Below are 15,174 nucleotides of genomic sequence, written 5' to 3'. Positions count from 1 at the left end.
GACCAAACAAAAGAGGACAGGCAGGTAACCACCACAGAGTATTAATATTAAAATCTATGGAATGGGTTATTGGAAACTTTGGTTTTTCCTCTACTTTTCTAGTCCTAAGTTTCATAACCTGCTCTTCTCACCAATTGCAGGCAAATGTTAGCTCTACTTCCCCAGTTTTGCTGAACAACTATAATTGACAATAAAATACATATATTTAAGATGCATAATATATATATATATATATATACATTGAATCAAATAACACTATTAGGTTAATTAATATATCCACCACAACATATAGTTACCTTTCTCTGGTATGGTAAGAATACTTAATATTTACTCTCAGCAAATTTCAGCTATACAATAAAGTTTTATTAATTATAGTCACCATTCTGCTGCTCATTAGATTCCCAGAAACTACTCCTCTGTTAATGGAAAGTTTGCATTCTTTCCAAATATTAGCTTGTGTATGGGTAAAGAACTGACTAAAGTTTTACGAAGTCCAAAATGTGGGTATTATTACAATAAAATCATTATTAGGGTATTATTATTATTATTAATTTGGTGGAACCAGGGATTGAACTCAAGCCCTTGTGCTTATTCTACTGAGCCATCTCCCCAGCCCCTATTAGGGTATTATTAAAAGAAGCTTTAACTTTGTGATTAGAATCAACTACCAATAAAAAATGAGCAGTAAAGGAGTAGGAAAAACTATAATTAAAAGAATACACACCAAAGCATGGTTGGTGAACCTCTGTAATCCAAGCATTCTGAAAGGCTAAGGGAAGAGGACTGAAAGTTCCAGCCCAGCCTGGTCAACCTAAAGACTTAGTGAGACTATGTCTCAAAATTAAAATAAATAAATAAATAAATAAATAAATAAATAAATAAAAAGGAGTGAAGATGTAGATCAGCATAAAGGCTCTGGGTTCAGTCCCTCATTTCTAAAAAAAGTATGACTATCAGAGAGCAGTGGCCATGCCTGCAGTGTGCTAATCAGAGGTGGAGGCTGAGGTAGGGGGATTTCAAGTTCCGGCCAGCCAGGGCAATTTAGCAAGACTCTGTTTCAACATAAGGTAAGATAAAAAGTAAGATTAAAAGAGTTGGGATGTCCTTTAGTGATAGAGCGCTTGCCTAGCACGTATGAGGAGCTGGGTTAAATCCTCAGCGCCATATTCCCAACAAAAAATGTATACATAAAATGCTTTGATCTTTCCAGTAGTCTAGTCTTATGATGGTTAAAAGTTCGCCTGTTTCTTTTCAGCGGCGAGCGGGGAAGAGGAAGGAGATGAGACTTAGACTTGGGTTCTGCGGAAAGTCAAGCATCAACGCATGTGGCAACTCTGACCCTCGAACTAGGCGTGGCTTTGGCGCCAGCGAACTCCAAAACATCCCTCAGAGGGTCGTGGCTAATCGTGCTTGACTGGTTCGGTTCTAGACCCAGAACTGATCTCTCCTTCAGGATTCTTTTATGGTCTTCCCACCTGTGGGGTAGGAGAACTTGCTACACACACACACACACACACACACACACACACACACACGGGTTTACCCAGAATCTCTGCCAATTATACCACACCCCACATCCTCGGTCATCCCAGGTCACACACCTACAATTACCTGGTGGCACAGTATGGTTTGGTGCACAAGCCGAGCGTAGCCATCCAGCCGGACTCCTGAGTTACTCCGACTCCTCATCGCGCCACGTTTCTAAGCCCTTCCGAAAACCGCCGGGGGCTAAAGAAAAGATGTCAGCCCCGCAGGAACAAGGTTCGAGGACAGCTGCCCTCACTGTGGAAGCCCAAGCGTCAGGCCCAGCAGATCCCCCTCAACGTTCGATCCAGGGTCGGGTGGGACCTGTGCAGCACTCCCGGGAACTGCCGTCTGAGGTGCTCCCCCTCAAACCCGCCAGGCTTCCTGCAGTCTGGAGCCCTGAACAGCGCCTGCGTCGCCGCCGCGCGGTCTCTCTCTCAGCCCCCTGGGGCCTCTGCGTCTGGCTTTGGCAGTCCCCGCCGGTTCCCGGAGACTGCCAAGGCCCTGATCCTACTGCCCGCCCCAGAAGGCGGGTCCCTCGCCGCAGCCCCGCCTCCGCCCAGAGGGAGACGCGAGCTGGAGGCGGGGCGGGCACAGCGGGTCCTGGCAGCTGTGCGCTTCGTCCCTGGGGCTCTGCGCCCTCCCACCCCCCACAGCGGAGAATGTGTCACCGTAGGCAATGTACTCTCAGAAGTTTATTTTCGAAACACTTCAAGTGACTATTTTAATTTTTCCCACTTGCTGTACACACAGGATGATGAGGAGATTGCTTCTTTTTCTTCGGGACTAGTTTTAGGAACCTATGTTAGCTTCAAAACTGAACCGAAAGACGCATTTGTGCTCAACGCAGAAACAATCGGATTTTCAAGCTCTAAGGCTGGAGGTGTAGCTCAATGGTAGAACACTTCCCTAACAGGCAGGAGACCCTGGTTGGGGTCAGTCCCCGAGTAAATTATTAAACAACTCAGGAAGTCTACTGTACTTTAGGTTTTGACTAAAATCTCTAATTAAACTTAGCACTCCGATTGAAATCAAGCGAGGAAGGTACTTTAGGTGAAATATTGTATACCTCAGGAACCGGTGAGTCCGCGGCTTTGGCACTGACGCAGGGGGCAGCAGCGGAGCGCTTTGGGGAAGCAAGGGCCACAGGCGAGGGACTGGGCTGGGAAAAAGCGGAGCCTGAGAGCAGCCTTGGCAGGACTAGGGCTGGAGATTTTGTAACAGCTTAGGAACGCTCCCTCGGGCGCACAGAAGTCACAAGGCTGAGGAAACAAAAAGTCATTTGAAAATAAAAGAAGACTGGAAGGCTCGGAAAGAAACCTACAGGTAACGCGGCTCACTGGTTTCGGGAGAATCTGGCTGCAATTGGCGGGGCAATGGAGCCCCAGTGCTTCCCCCACAGCCCCCTTTTGCTGCTTGTCCAAACTCTGCAGGCGTCTGAAGATGTCTTAAGTACCGCCTGCTCTCTGCGCCAAAGGGTAAGGGAATTAGACAGACTGACCTTTAGAGTTCTAAGCCTTTGCTAGCTACTTCACCCAAGCCACATGATTTTGCATTTTTTTCTTGTTTTATTTCTCTAACTTTCTTCTGCCTTATAATCGCCCTCCTTCTCACCCATCCGCCACTGAATTTAGTATATAGCCAGACACCTTGGAAGGTGATTAACAAATATCTAATAATGATGATGAAGAATGAAGGAATGCTCAAAAACTCAAACCTGGGACTTTCAGGCTCAACAGCTAGTCAGCAATACAGTTAGATACAGTGACACAGAATTAACAGGTCAAATATTTTCCATCGCAGTCACTACCTATGTAAACACCATGAGGGCTAATTATAAGCCGTTTACAAGCCTCCATACACAAGGAAAGAGAGTTGACATTGGAGGAAAAATCATCCCTATTCTGCCCCCAACTCCCTAATAGCTTCTCTTTATTTTTCGATTAAGTTTATTAATACATTTAGGTATGCATAATGATCACATTCATCCTAGGGAATTAGTACCTGTGCATCATATACCTTGATTCTTTTTTCCCATTCCCTTGTGCCTTTCAAATACAGGCCTTCTTTTTCTTCGCCTCTCCATCATTTAAACATATTTATAAAATATTAAAGCAAACATGTTCACTAAAAAATCTTGGAAAGTACCAAAGCAAAACAAAATATTAAAACCTCTTATAACCCCTTCACATAACTACTTGTTAACATTTTAATGTATTTTTCTAGCTTTTTTATTCCTTCCACATAGACCCCTCACCCTGTGTTGTTTAGAATTGTGACTAGATTAGGGAAGCCAGAGGGGGTGTTACTAGGAAAGGTACCTGGCTGGCTATCAAGATACCTTGCTGGATGGCATTGCCTTCGTGCTTAGAAACTCAGTCCAGACTGCACTCTTAGTTTTGCAGTTTAGAAACTTGATCTACTTAGTGCCCCAGAACTGGTCAGACTCAGGATGCTGACTCATGCTGACTGTCTCACAAGAAACTGATGTATGAAAACCAGGATGCTGATTGCTAATGAGAAATAAAGCTGTGACACCATTTATATTGGCCTGACCACCTCATTCCCTCTCTTTAATGACATATGAGCTTCTTTGCATACCAGGTGCTATACTGCTGTATAAAATGACTCTATTGAGTAGATGCCATTGTTAAATCCATTTTTTTGGCTTTTCTGAGCATTTATTACAAGATCCCAACAGTGTTTTATTTTTTCTTCTCAACATCCTGCTCTGTGGCTTCCTTGGCTCTCTTTGGCCGGATGCCAAAGAGCTGGACTTTGGCGCGGGCCATGCTCAGACTGGCAAGTGCCTTGAAGTTATTTTCTTCCTCCGTGATGATCCTGGCTTCTCCTTCTTGTAGACATTCCTGATGGGCATCACAGGTCCTGTCAGCTGGGCGGCCAACTTGAGTTCAGCAGAGCTGTCTCCCTTTTTGGGGGCCGATGGCTTCCTGGGGAAGAGGATGAGCTTGGAGCAGTACTCTTTCAGCCGCTGCACGTTGGCCTGCAGGGACTCGGTGGATTTGTTCCACCGCCTTGGGTTCACCGAGATGCCAATGGTCCGGGCCACCTGCTTGTGAATACCGGCCACCCGCAGCTCCTCCAGACGGAAGCCCCTGCCGGCTCGGACCTTGGTGTGGTAGCGCACGGTGGGGCAGCGCACGATGGGCCGGATGGGCCCGGACGCGGGACGCGGGCGCGGGGCGATGCGGCGCGCTTTGGCCTGCTGGGCCTTGCGCCTGCGGATCTCTGAGCTGGCTGACTGAACCACGTAGCCGCATGCCGCTGCCAGTCCTTGTGGAAGTGGGGCTTCAGAATCATGCCATTCCGGCTGGGCGCAGTGACTGCCTCTTAGGCCGCGGATCGGTGGAACCCGTTAAATCCATTTTTGAAATGGAGAAACTGTAACACATTGAGATAAATAATTGACTGATTTGCTCTTCCATATTGGTTTTAATTTCTCCCTTATCTATGCTTATGTGGCTCCTTAACACATTTTTCAGATATGTTGAAATTCTCACCCAAGTTATAGCCAGGTCTTGTTGGTCTGGAAGTTATCACTTTTTATTATTAACACAAAGAAATTGTACTTATTTTCTGCATTTATACATTGCATAACAATCAAGTCATGTTAAACATGTCTGTCTCCTCAAACAGTATTACTTTATGGTAAAAAAAAAAAAGTATCTGGGCTGGGGAGATGGCTCAGTGGAATAAGCGCTTGCCTGGCAAGCCCAAGGTCCTGCGTTCAATCCCAGGTTCCACAAGAAAAAAAAGTACTATAAAGTAATCCCTTTCTATTGCATTATGAAATATAGGACATTGTTATCTCTAGTCACTCTAATGTGCAATAGCCTACCAGAACTGCCTATTCCTAATGAACTAAAAGTTAGCACTCACGATGAGCTTTTACCCTTCTTTTTCGTCATTTTCTATGAGATCAACATTTTTTAGATTTCACATATGAATGAGATGTGGAGTGTTTGCTTTCAGTACCTATTACTCTTAAGATAAATCCTTTTAGTTATACCCATGTTGGCTGTCGCAAAGAATAGGATTTCATAAGGGCCAGCAAGATAGTTCAGAGGACTAAGTGCCTGTTTAGGCAAACGTAGGGACCAGTATTCGATCCCTGGCACCATGTTCTATGCTGGCCCTGCCCCCAGGTGCACTGAACCAGACTCCGAGACTGAGCATGGTGGTGCACACCTGTAATCACAGTGCTGGGGAGGCTGAAAACAGGAGGATCACTATGAGTCCAAGTTGCACAGTAAGAGTCTATACCAAATAAATTTAAAAAAATATTTCATCCTTTGCATGGTTGAGTAGTATTCCATTAAATGTGTGTTCCACATTTTCTTTTATCTATTCATCCATCTATGAATGCTTAGGCTGTTTCCATGCTAGCTATTGCGCACAGTACTAAAATTAACACATGAGAGCAAATGACTCATAGACACAGTAATTCATTTCCTTTAGATGTATACTCAGGAGAGGGATGAGTGGATCAGACAATAGTCCTAGTTTTAAATATTTGGTTTCAGTGGTGTGACAAAATAACTGAGATGAATGACTTACAGACTTATTCTGTCTCAGGGCTTCAGAGGTTACAGTCCATGGTCATTTTGATCTGTTATGTCTTTTTTACTTTAATGTAATACAAGTAGATATTAATAAAGAAAATACAAAAAAGTGCTCTTGTATGGAAAAATAAAACAAAATTTCATAACAAAGTAATTAAAAATATTTTAATATATATGCTAGTTTGTTTCATTTATACTACTAGTTTGTCTTAGTTCATTGAAAAGAAAGTTTTGTGCTATTAATTGCTTCTTCATAAGAGAAAGTCTTTTTGGTCTGCGACTTGTTAATTGTATTATAATTAGCACAACTCACAATAGTTTAACCTCGTTTTTTGTCTTAATGAGATAGGATTTGGCTATGCAGTACAGATTGGCCTTGAGCTTACTTTGTAGCCCAGGTTGGCCTCAAACTCGCGGCAATTCTGCCTCAGCCTCCCAAGTGCTGGGATTATGGGTGTGTGCCACCAAGCCCAACAATTTAGACATTCTTTTAAGATCTGTGGATCCTGGTCAGTCATGAGGCCGAACATCATGCTGGAGAGTGCACAGTGGAGCACCGCTGCTCACCTCATGGAGGCCTGAACCGGAGAGAAAAAAGAAGGAGCTTGAACCCCAATATTTCTTTCCAAGTCATAACCTACTTCATTCATCTAACAGAGCGCCACCTCCTATGGCCTCCACCAACTCCCAGTAGTGCCCCCAGCTGGGGGCCAGCATCGTATTACAGTAGACTTTGGTGGGCATTTCAGATCCAAACCACAAGGACTGCCACAGTGGTTCTAATAATTTACACTCCCACTTATGGTGCATAAGGACTCCTTTATCTTCAGTCTTGCTATGCCATTATATTCCTTGAAAGTGATATTTCTATTTGACTGATTATATAGTCACTTAACAGTTTAACTCCAAAATGAAAACTTTTAAAGAAAGATAGGTTTACTTTGGCTAACATTTTCAGTCTATATTTAGCTATTAATTTTTATTTGTATTATGTTAATTTACTTTATGTAATTTTCTCCTCTAGTTAATAAATGTTCAAATACCCAGTCACTTTTCTGCTATATTATCTTTTTATTGAGTTATATGATTTTTAAATAATAATACAGTATAGATTTTAACGCCCTTCTAAAAATTCTAAAAGATATATTGCATATTTTGCCATAAATGTTCTATTAGCATTACTATTAACATTACTTCTTTCAGTACATTTGTATACATTTTTCCATGATAAAGCCTCCATAAAAACAAGGCATTTCATTGCTTACATTAGATTTATCTCTTAGTGTTTTACAATTTTGTTGTTATAAGCAGATCTTTTCCTACCATATTTTAATTGATTATAGATGCACACAGGAAAAATTATTTTTGTTTGTGTATCTTGTACTCACTGTATGGTAAGCTCTTAGCACTAGATCTAAGGGATTGACGGTGATGTTTTTGAGCTTTCTAGGTAGAGTCATAGCATTTGCAGATCATATTAATTGTGTCTTTGCTTTTCAAATCTTAATGACACATACAGTGTACAGTGATTATCACTGTTTGTTCCTGACATTAGTGGGACGGGGTTTTACCTTTAGATATATCTGCAGCAAGTTTCTCAAGCATACCATTATTACTTTCAAATAGTTTCTTTTTTTCTTTGACTTCCTAAACTTTGATTATTAACATTACTATGAATGAATGTGGAATTCTATTGGAATCTTTTTTCTGCATGTATTGAAAAAGAATATATAACTTTGTTCCTTTGGTTTGTGTATGAATTGTACTGCTAGCTTCCTGTATGGTAAACTATACTTTTATTTTTTAAAATTTTTTAATTAATTTTATTAAGAAACAAATAGCAGTGAGACAGTTTCAAAACAGGCTATCAGGACAGTTGTAATAATTAATACATTGCATATTTTTGTCTTCACAGTAGTTATTCATAGTACAAGATGCAGACATGATATTCTTTCCAAACACTATTAGTACAAATCTTTATTCTCATTGAATTAAGAGAAAGTAGCTGTATATCTGTCCTAACTATTCTATATACAGATACAAAATGGTTAAACCATACTTTTAATTCCTTGTTTGTTTGTTTGATTTTGTGCTGCTGAAGATCAAACCCAGAGCCTTGTGCCTGCTGGGCAGGCCCTACCACCAAGTTATACTTCCAACTCTGTAAAACCACACTTTTATTCTTAACATAAACCATCTTTGGCTATGATGAAACATTCTTAAATACACACTAGATTTAATTTGCTAGTATTATTCAGAATTTTTGCATCTTTGTTATTAAATTATATTGGCCTATAGTCTGTTTTTGTTTGATTTCTTGCTAAAATTCTGTTTGAGTTTAATACTTTTTCATTTTTATGGTCTCTAAAAATATTTAGGTGAAATGAAATTATATAGTCCTTGAACTTGTAGTAGCGCTCACCTGGCATATTTTGAGGAACAAGTAGATTTTTGAAAACCAATTCATTTCATCTCTTGTTAATACAGTATTCATATATTCAATTTCATTTGGAGTCAATTTTCGTATCAATTTTTTTCCATACAGTTACTGATTTAGAGTGTTTCAAATGCCACAATACTGATATTTTGAGCTAGATGCTTCTTGCTTGTGGGAGGCAGATGCATTGTGGGATGTGCAGCGGCACCCTTAGATTCACCAGACACATATCACTAGCAGTCTCTTCCCACCTTCATTTGTGATGAACACAATGTCTCCTTATATTGCAAATTGTCTCAAGAGGTCAATTTTTTTTTTTTTTTTTTTTTTTTTTGTGGAACCGGGGATTGAACTCAGGCCCTTGCGCTTGCCAGGGAAGTGCTTATTCCACTGAGCCATCTCCCCGGCCCCAAGAGGTCAAAATTTATCAACATAAAGTTGTGCAAAATTTTTCATATAAATTTTAAATGTCATATAAATCAGGATCATGTTTCCCTTGATGTACTTCATTCGTACCTTCTCTTTTCTTGTTAGATGAATATACCAAGAAACTTGTCTACTTTGTTAGTCTTTTTTGAGGCCAGCTCATAGTTCTAATTGACCAATTATACTTTTACTTTTATATGTTTCTGACCTATTTTCAAACTTTAAAAAACCATATTTTATTATGAAAGTAGTATGTTGCTAGACACGGTGATATATGCCAATAATCCCAGCACTCTGGGTGGCTGAGGCAAGAGGACTGTAAGTTTGTGCCTAGCTTGGAAAACTTAAAGACTTAGCAAGACCCTGTCTCAAGACTATAAAAGGCTGGGGATGTAGCTCAGCATAAAGGACGTGGTTAAGTATCCGTACTTAAAACAACGTAAAATACAATGAACTTTACCACCTAGAAACAACAACTATCAACTCAGCCAACCTTTTCTCTTTCATTGACATCCATGTGCTTCTCCCTCATATTATTCTCAAATAAATCCTAGATTTAATATCTTCTCATCCATAAATACTAGGTACTTATAAATGATAAGACAACTTTATTAAATATAACACATTACCATTACTATACCTAAAGTGCAATTTCTTAATATTATAAAATATTGTTTCATAAATTTGCGTGTGTGTATGTATGTGTGTGTGTGCATTTACATGTGTGAGACAGAAACAGAGACAGATTTATAGTTTGTTAGAATTAGGACCAAATGTGCTGCGTGCATTGCATTTCATTGATATATGTTTTATGTCTTTAAGTGTCTTTTGAGTCCTAGATTTATTCTATTATCTCTCTGTTTTTCTTGCACTTTGTTGAAGAAATTAGGTTATTTTTCCCTGAAGAGTTCCCACGTTTTGACTTTACTGATTGCATTCCCACTGTATCATCTTAATGTGTTTTTTGTCTTCTATATTTCCTATAAATTGGTACTTCATTTTGGAGACTTATACAGATTCAAATTCAATTGTCTTGGCTAGACTGCCCATAGACTGTATGATGTACTATAATCAGAAGGCCCATGGTGTGTGTTTGTCTTTCAATATTTATATCTCTTAATTCATTAGGAGTTGCAAAATGATGTTATATCATTCCATATTCATTAGCTGTTGTTCTTTTATAAAGAACTTCGCTTCCTTTGCTATTTGTAGCTAGTGGCACAGTTTATATAGGACAGGTAGGATAAGTTCTGTCCATGCCATTTGCTGTTTTTCAAAATTACGGCTTCTTTATCCCCTTGGAAATGTGACCACTTTTTCAGTATTAACATATGTATTTAAACATGAAAAGCATCTCACATCCTGCCTTTGTAACAGTGGGTAAATTATTTAATCTCTGTGAGTCTATTTTTCCATTCTCCAAATTATCAGCACTAAATAAAAAAACTGTATGTAATATACTAAGTCTAAAGTGCAAGCCTATTTTCAGTATTTTTGTGTATGTGTGTGCATGTGATTTTTTCCCCTGCCAATCTTGCTCTTTCTCCAAGATGCCCTATACAAATGGCATAATGTTCTACCTACTTGCAAAAGTAGAACCTGAGTCATCTTTCACTCCTTTTTTTTTTTTTTTTTTTTTTTTTTTTGCGGAACTGGGGATTGAACTCAGGCCCTTGGACTTGCCAGGGAAGCACTTATTCCACTGAGCCATCTCCCCAGCGCCTTCCACTCCTTTTCGAAGACCTTTTTCTTACACATAACAGTTGTCAAACCCTACACAATCTACTTCTAAATATTCATCTTGTCCATACTCACATCCTAGCATTGTATTGCCTTCCTTCATTTTTCAGAACTAAGGATTGAAACCAGGGCCTTGTCCATTTAGGTAAGCACTCTACCTTTTAAGTTAACTCGCCTTTCCTCTGGATTCTCAGATCACTGCCTGTTTGTCCCCATAATATAGTAAGGGCCTCTCAGCATGTGTACCTGCCTTCAGATTTCTTTCCTATTTTTTTATACTGCTACTAAATGGATCTTTTAATGTAAATCAAGTTATGTTACTTTCCACCTTCAAATTGTCTCATGGATTCTAATAATCTTTTCTCTTTGAATGATTATTTGTTAGTAGTAGTACATGTTTGCAGTACATGCAGTTTACAATCATCTTGGGGAGTAGGTACATGTAAATAATACAACTTGCTTCCTTTTTAAAAATGCTCTTCCCATTTTCTCTCTCTCCCTCTCTCTTCCTCTAATTCCTCTTTCCTCATTTTTACTTTTATTGATATTATCAATCTTAGTTCATGTTTATGGCATATAATGTTCATATCCACTTAGGTTATTGCATTTCTGTACATAGCATATCTTTATTCTATTGATTTCCCCTTCTGCTTCTCTTCCTCCCTCACCCTTGGCCTCTTGGACCCTTTCCCATTTGCAAGAGACCAATCACCTTGTCTCTTATCCATCTTCTGTTGATCTCTTTGTTTATACTTTGCCTTACTCAAATGAGAGATACCATATGGTTTTTAAGCCTGTCTGTAAAGCTTATTTTACTCAATATATTTTCCAGGTGTATCAAATTTCCTATAGATGTCTCAAATTTGTCCTTCTTTATAGACAAGTTGAATTCCATTGTATATAAGTATCACATTCTATTAATCCAATCATCTATTGACAGGAACAACTGCTGCTTCCAGGATTTAGTTGCTATGAATTGTACTGCTATAAACATCGGTTTGTATGTATCACTGTAGTATGGTGTATTAAGATCCTTGGGGAAGATACCTAGAAGAGGTATAGCTGGGTCATATGGAATTTCTAATCTTAGTTCTTTAAGGAATTTCCATACTGATTTCTATAATGGTTGTACTAGTTTATGTTCCCACCGACAATGTAGGAGTGTTCCTTTTATACCACAGGATCACCTGTATTTATTATTTCTCAATGTCAACTGAGGTGGCCAAGGGACTGCCTTTACCAATACTACCCTAAACTTAGGCAGCATAGCATGGAGCAAGACTCCATTCATTGAATGGACTAAGGCAGTGAGCTCAGGATTTTGCCACTTAGAGTCAGGGTGGTAAAACTCACCACTGGGAAGTCCTAATGGCTACCATATCAAGGCCTGCTTGTTAACAGAGTATGTGGCACAATCTCACTACCAGAGGAAGACACATGGTCCCAGGTTATTGAACATTTATCCCAGCCAACATCACTGTGGTTAGTTGCAACAGAGTTGGGACATGGACCCGTCCTAGAAATAGGCAGACCACAGCAATTAAAGCCTTGATCTTTCCTTAGTGCTGTGCTGGTCTTGAGAGTCTGTGGCCTCAGTGAATGACAAAGCTTGTTGGCTGATCACAGGTATGGTGTAAGATAGACCTTGGGATCGTCCACCCACATTGAGTCAGGCAGAATCCCATAGTGACTGTCTACAAGCCGAAGACTGATTGAGATATCTGGACCTACTCTGTCCCCAGGGAGTGGCTTGTGGGATGGAGTAATTTTTTTAGGCATATCTTGTGTTGTTTGGAAGCATCTGTTATCTATGAATTTGGAACAAAGCTGGGAATGAATCTCTCTCCAGTGCTGAAACAATGACAGCACAGTAACGGAAATCAGCTAAAAGGGGACCTGGGTCCCATCCAATACTTAAACAGTGGAATTGACTCAGAGAAAATAAGCATTAAGAACTTCCAGGAAACCATTATCTCACCTAGAATTCAAAATAAGGTACTCCAAACTAACCAAGAAGTAATCAGTATGGGAGAACTCAGAGAATTTAAAAGTTGTTTTAAGGAAACTCAATGAACTTGAAGAAATTTAGAGAAATAATCCAATACTTAACAAAGAAACTTAACAAAGAAATGAATAGGTAAACAATGATGACACATACACAAAAATAAATACTATTCAGTCCATTCAAAGGAAGAAATTTGTCATGTGTAATCACCTGGATAGTACTGAAGATGATTATAAGTGAAATAAGCCATGTACAGAAAAGCAGTAGCACATGAGCTCACTCATGTGCAATCTAAGGGGCCAGGATTCGATCCCCTTCATGCCATACCGGCCCCGCCCCTGGGGCACGCTGAGATGCAATTGAGTCTGGGCGTGGTGGCGCGTGCCTGTAATTCCAGTGCTTGGGAGGCTGAAAACAGGAGGATCAGTACAAGCTCCATCCACACAATGAGACCCTGTAGACCCTGCAGACCCTGTCCTAAATATAGAAAAGAAAAAAAAAACAACTTTGAGGAATTAGATGTATTAAAGCTGATTTAAACATTACACAATGTATATATGTATTGAAACATCAAATGTTGATTCATTAATATGTACAACTGCTATGTCTTTATGTATCCATTAAGGAATAAAAACATTTAAAATGTTTGGTTTTGTATGAGCCCTTCACACAGCTTCTTATAAATATGTATATATATATATATTTTCAAATATGTATACATATATGTTTATTATATATGTATATTATACATATAAAATATATATAATATATGTGCATTATATAATATATGTATATTATATATAATAGCCATGGAGTATGTTTTATTTTTCATATATGAAGTTCAAAACAAGAGGAGTATCACCTCCTACTAGCCAGTTTGTAAAATGCCCATCATTCACAGTGATATAGGGGAAAGAAACCCCCAACCTGAAAGACACCTAGGACAAATTCATGTTCTCTAAAATCGAAGAATAAATTTTAGGAACAACGGAGGTTAAGAGCAGATTTTATTTATTGGAGGAAAGAAAGCTCTTGTCTGAGAGAGGGACAGAAGGGGACCTAGGTGTGTTGTTAAGAACCCTGCCTGGGGCTGGAGAGATGGCTCAGTGGTCTAAAGCACCTACTTAGAACAAGCTTGGCAAAGCATCAGGGACCGCGGTTCGATCCCCCAGCACCACATGCCAGCCAGCCCTGCCCCCTGGTGGGCTGAGCTGGCCCCACACACACACACCACACTCTCTCTCTCTCTCTCTCTCTCTCTCTCTCTCTCTCTCTCTCAAATAAATAAAAAATAAAAAAATATTAAAAAAAAAAAAAAGAACCCTGCCTTTTCTGGAGATTTTTACAGAGCAAAACCATAAGATGAGGTGGGTCTAAGGTGGGAAACAAGGGAATTTACTAGGTGGGCATGAGGTGGGACAAAACTATTGTCAACCAGTAAGATTACAAACATAATTGCTCAGGTAAAATAGATTAAATCAGGATCAAATGGGGAAGTGAGTCACGTAGGGTGCTGTGTGGCTGCATTTGTTTAACCTTTCGTCTTGAGGTCTGGCCCGCAGCAGGAGGGCCTGTCTCTCCCACAGTTGCAAGGCATCTTGTCTTCCATATTTGGTCCTTTGTGGGTCCAGCCCTGTCTGACTGCCTATCATATTTCTATCTAACTCAGCTGCCTACACCAATGGCACTTAGCACAAGGTACTGTTTCTTGTTCCAAATTTTATACTTTAGAGTTTATTGAAAGAAATAAAATTGTTTTAAAATAATCTCACAAAAAATAAGATAATCTCACAAACTGAAAGTTGGAAATAAAAAGAACAAGTTAGTAGTTTTTACTGAGAGGCAAATCTAACTAGCTGTAGAATGGAATTTTTTCTTTTTTACCTTTTGTCAAACAAAAATTACTTTTTCTATTTCTCAGGCATCAAGAAGTACTTTATGCTAAATGTCATTCAGGTAGAGAGTTTCAGCTATGTAATGGGGATTGAGAAATATCAAAAGCTGATACAAGTTCCTTTCTTTTTTGTGTATTTAGATTTAATTTTATTTTATCTTGAAGAGTAAAAACTGAAGCAAAAACAAATAGAAAAAATGACAGAAACAGGGTAACACACAATAGTGCATATGTTACAGATTTTCAAAACAGGAATAGCCAATTAACAATGGTTGTAATATAACCATTATATATAATATAATCTATTTTTAACACCAAATCTGTTGTTCAGATTAACAGATATAGTTATGCCAAATTGGAGAAATAATTGAATATTAATGCTTGCTTTCAAGAAGTCTTAATTTTTTCCTTGTATTTTTTAAAAATGTATTTAAAAGAGAGCATAATAATGAATAGGATCTCAATCCCACATCTTGTACAGCAATTAACCACTAAGAAGAATATATGCAGTGTATTATTTGTTGAAACTGTACTTCCGATTTGATTTGAAACTGTCTCATTGCTA

At 39.2% G+C, this 15,174-nt stretch overlaps 1 protein-coding gene and 1 pseudogene across 3 annotated transcripts in view; both read right to left on the bottom strand.

The window, feature by feature from the left end:
- Phka1 (phosphorylase kinase regulatory subunit alpha 1) overlaps positions 1-2,041 on the bottom strand; it is a 191,536-nt gene extending 189,495 nt beyond the window's left edge. For all 3 annotated transcript variants that reach the window (XM_023707093.1, XM_004646775.2, XM_023707094.1), the window contains exon 1: positions 1,612-2,041. In XM_023707093.1, the coding sequence (XP_023562861.1) occupies positions 1,612-1,689 (78 nt within the window). In that variant the 5' untranslated portion in view covers positions 1,690-2,041. The remainder of the gene's footprint in view (positions 1-1,611) is intronic.
- A 2,188-nt stretch (positions 2,042-4,229) lies between these two features.
- Positions 4,230-15,174, bottom strand: part of LOC101572528 — a 28,775-nt pseudogene continuing 17,830 nt past the window's right edge.

This window comes from Octodon degus, unplaced genomic scaffold, assembly GCF_000260255.1.
Source record: "Octodon degus isolate 3935 unplaced genomic scaffold, OctDeg1.0 scaffold00280, whole genome shotgun sequence".
NCBI classification, from domain to species: domain Eukaryota; kingdom Metazoa; phylum Chordata; class Mammalia; order Rodentia; family Octodontidae; genus Octodon; species Octodon degus.
Note: the sequence above shows the minus strand (reverse complement) of the source record. Positions and strands in the feature narration are given on the sequence as shown.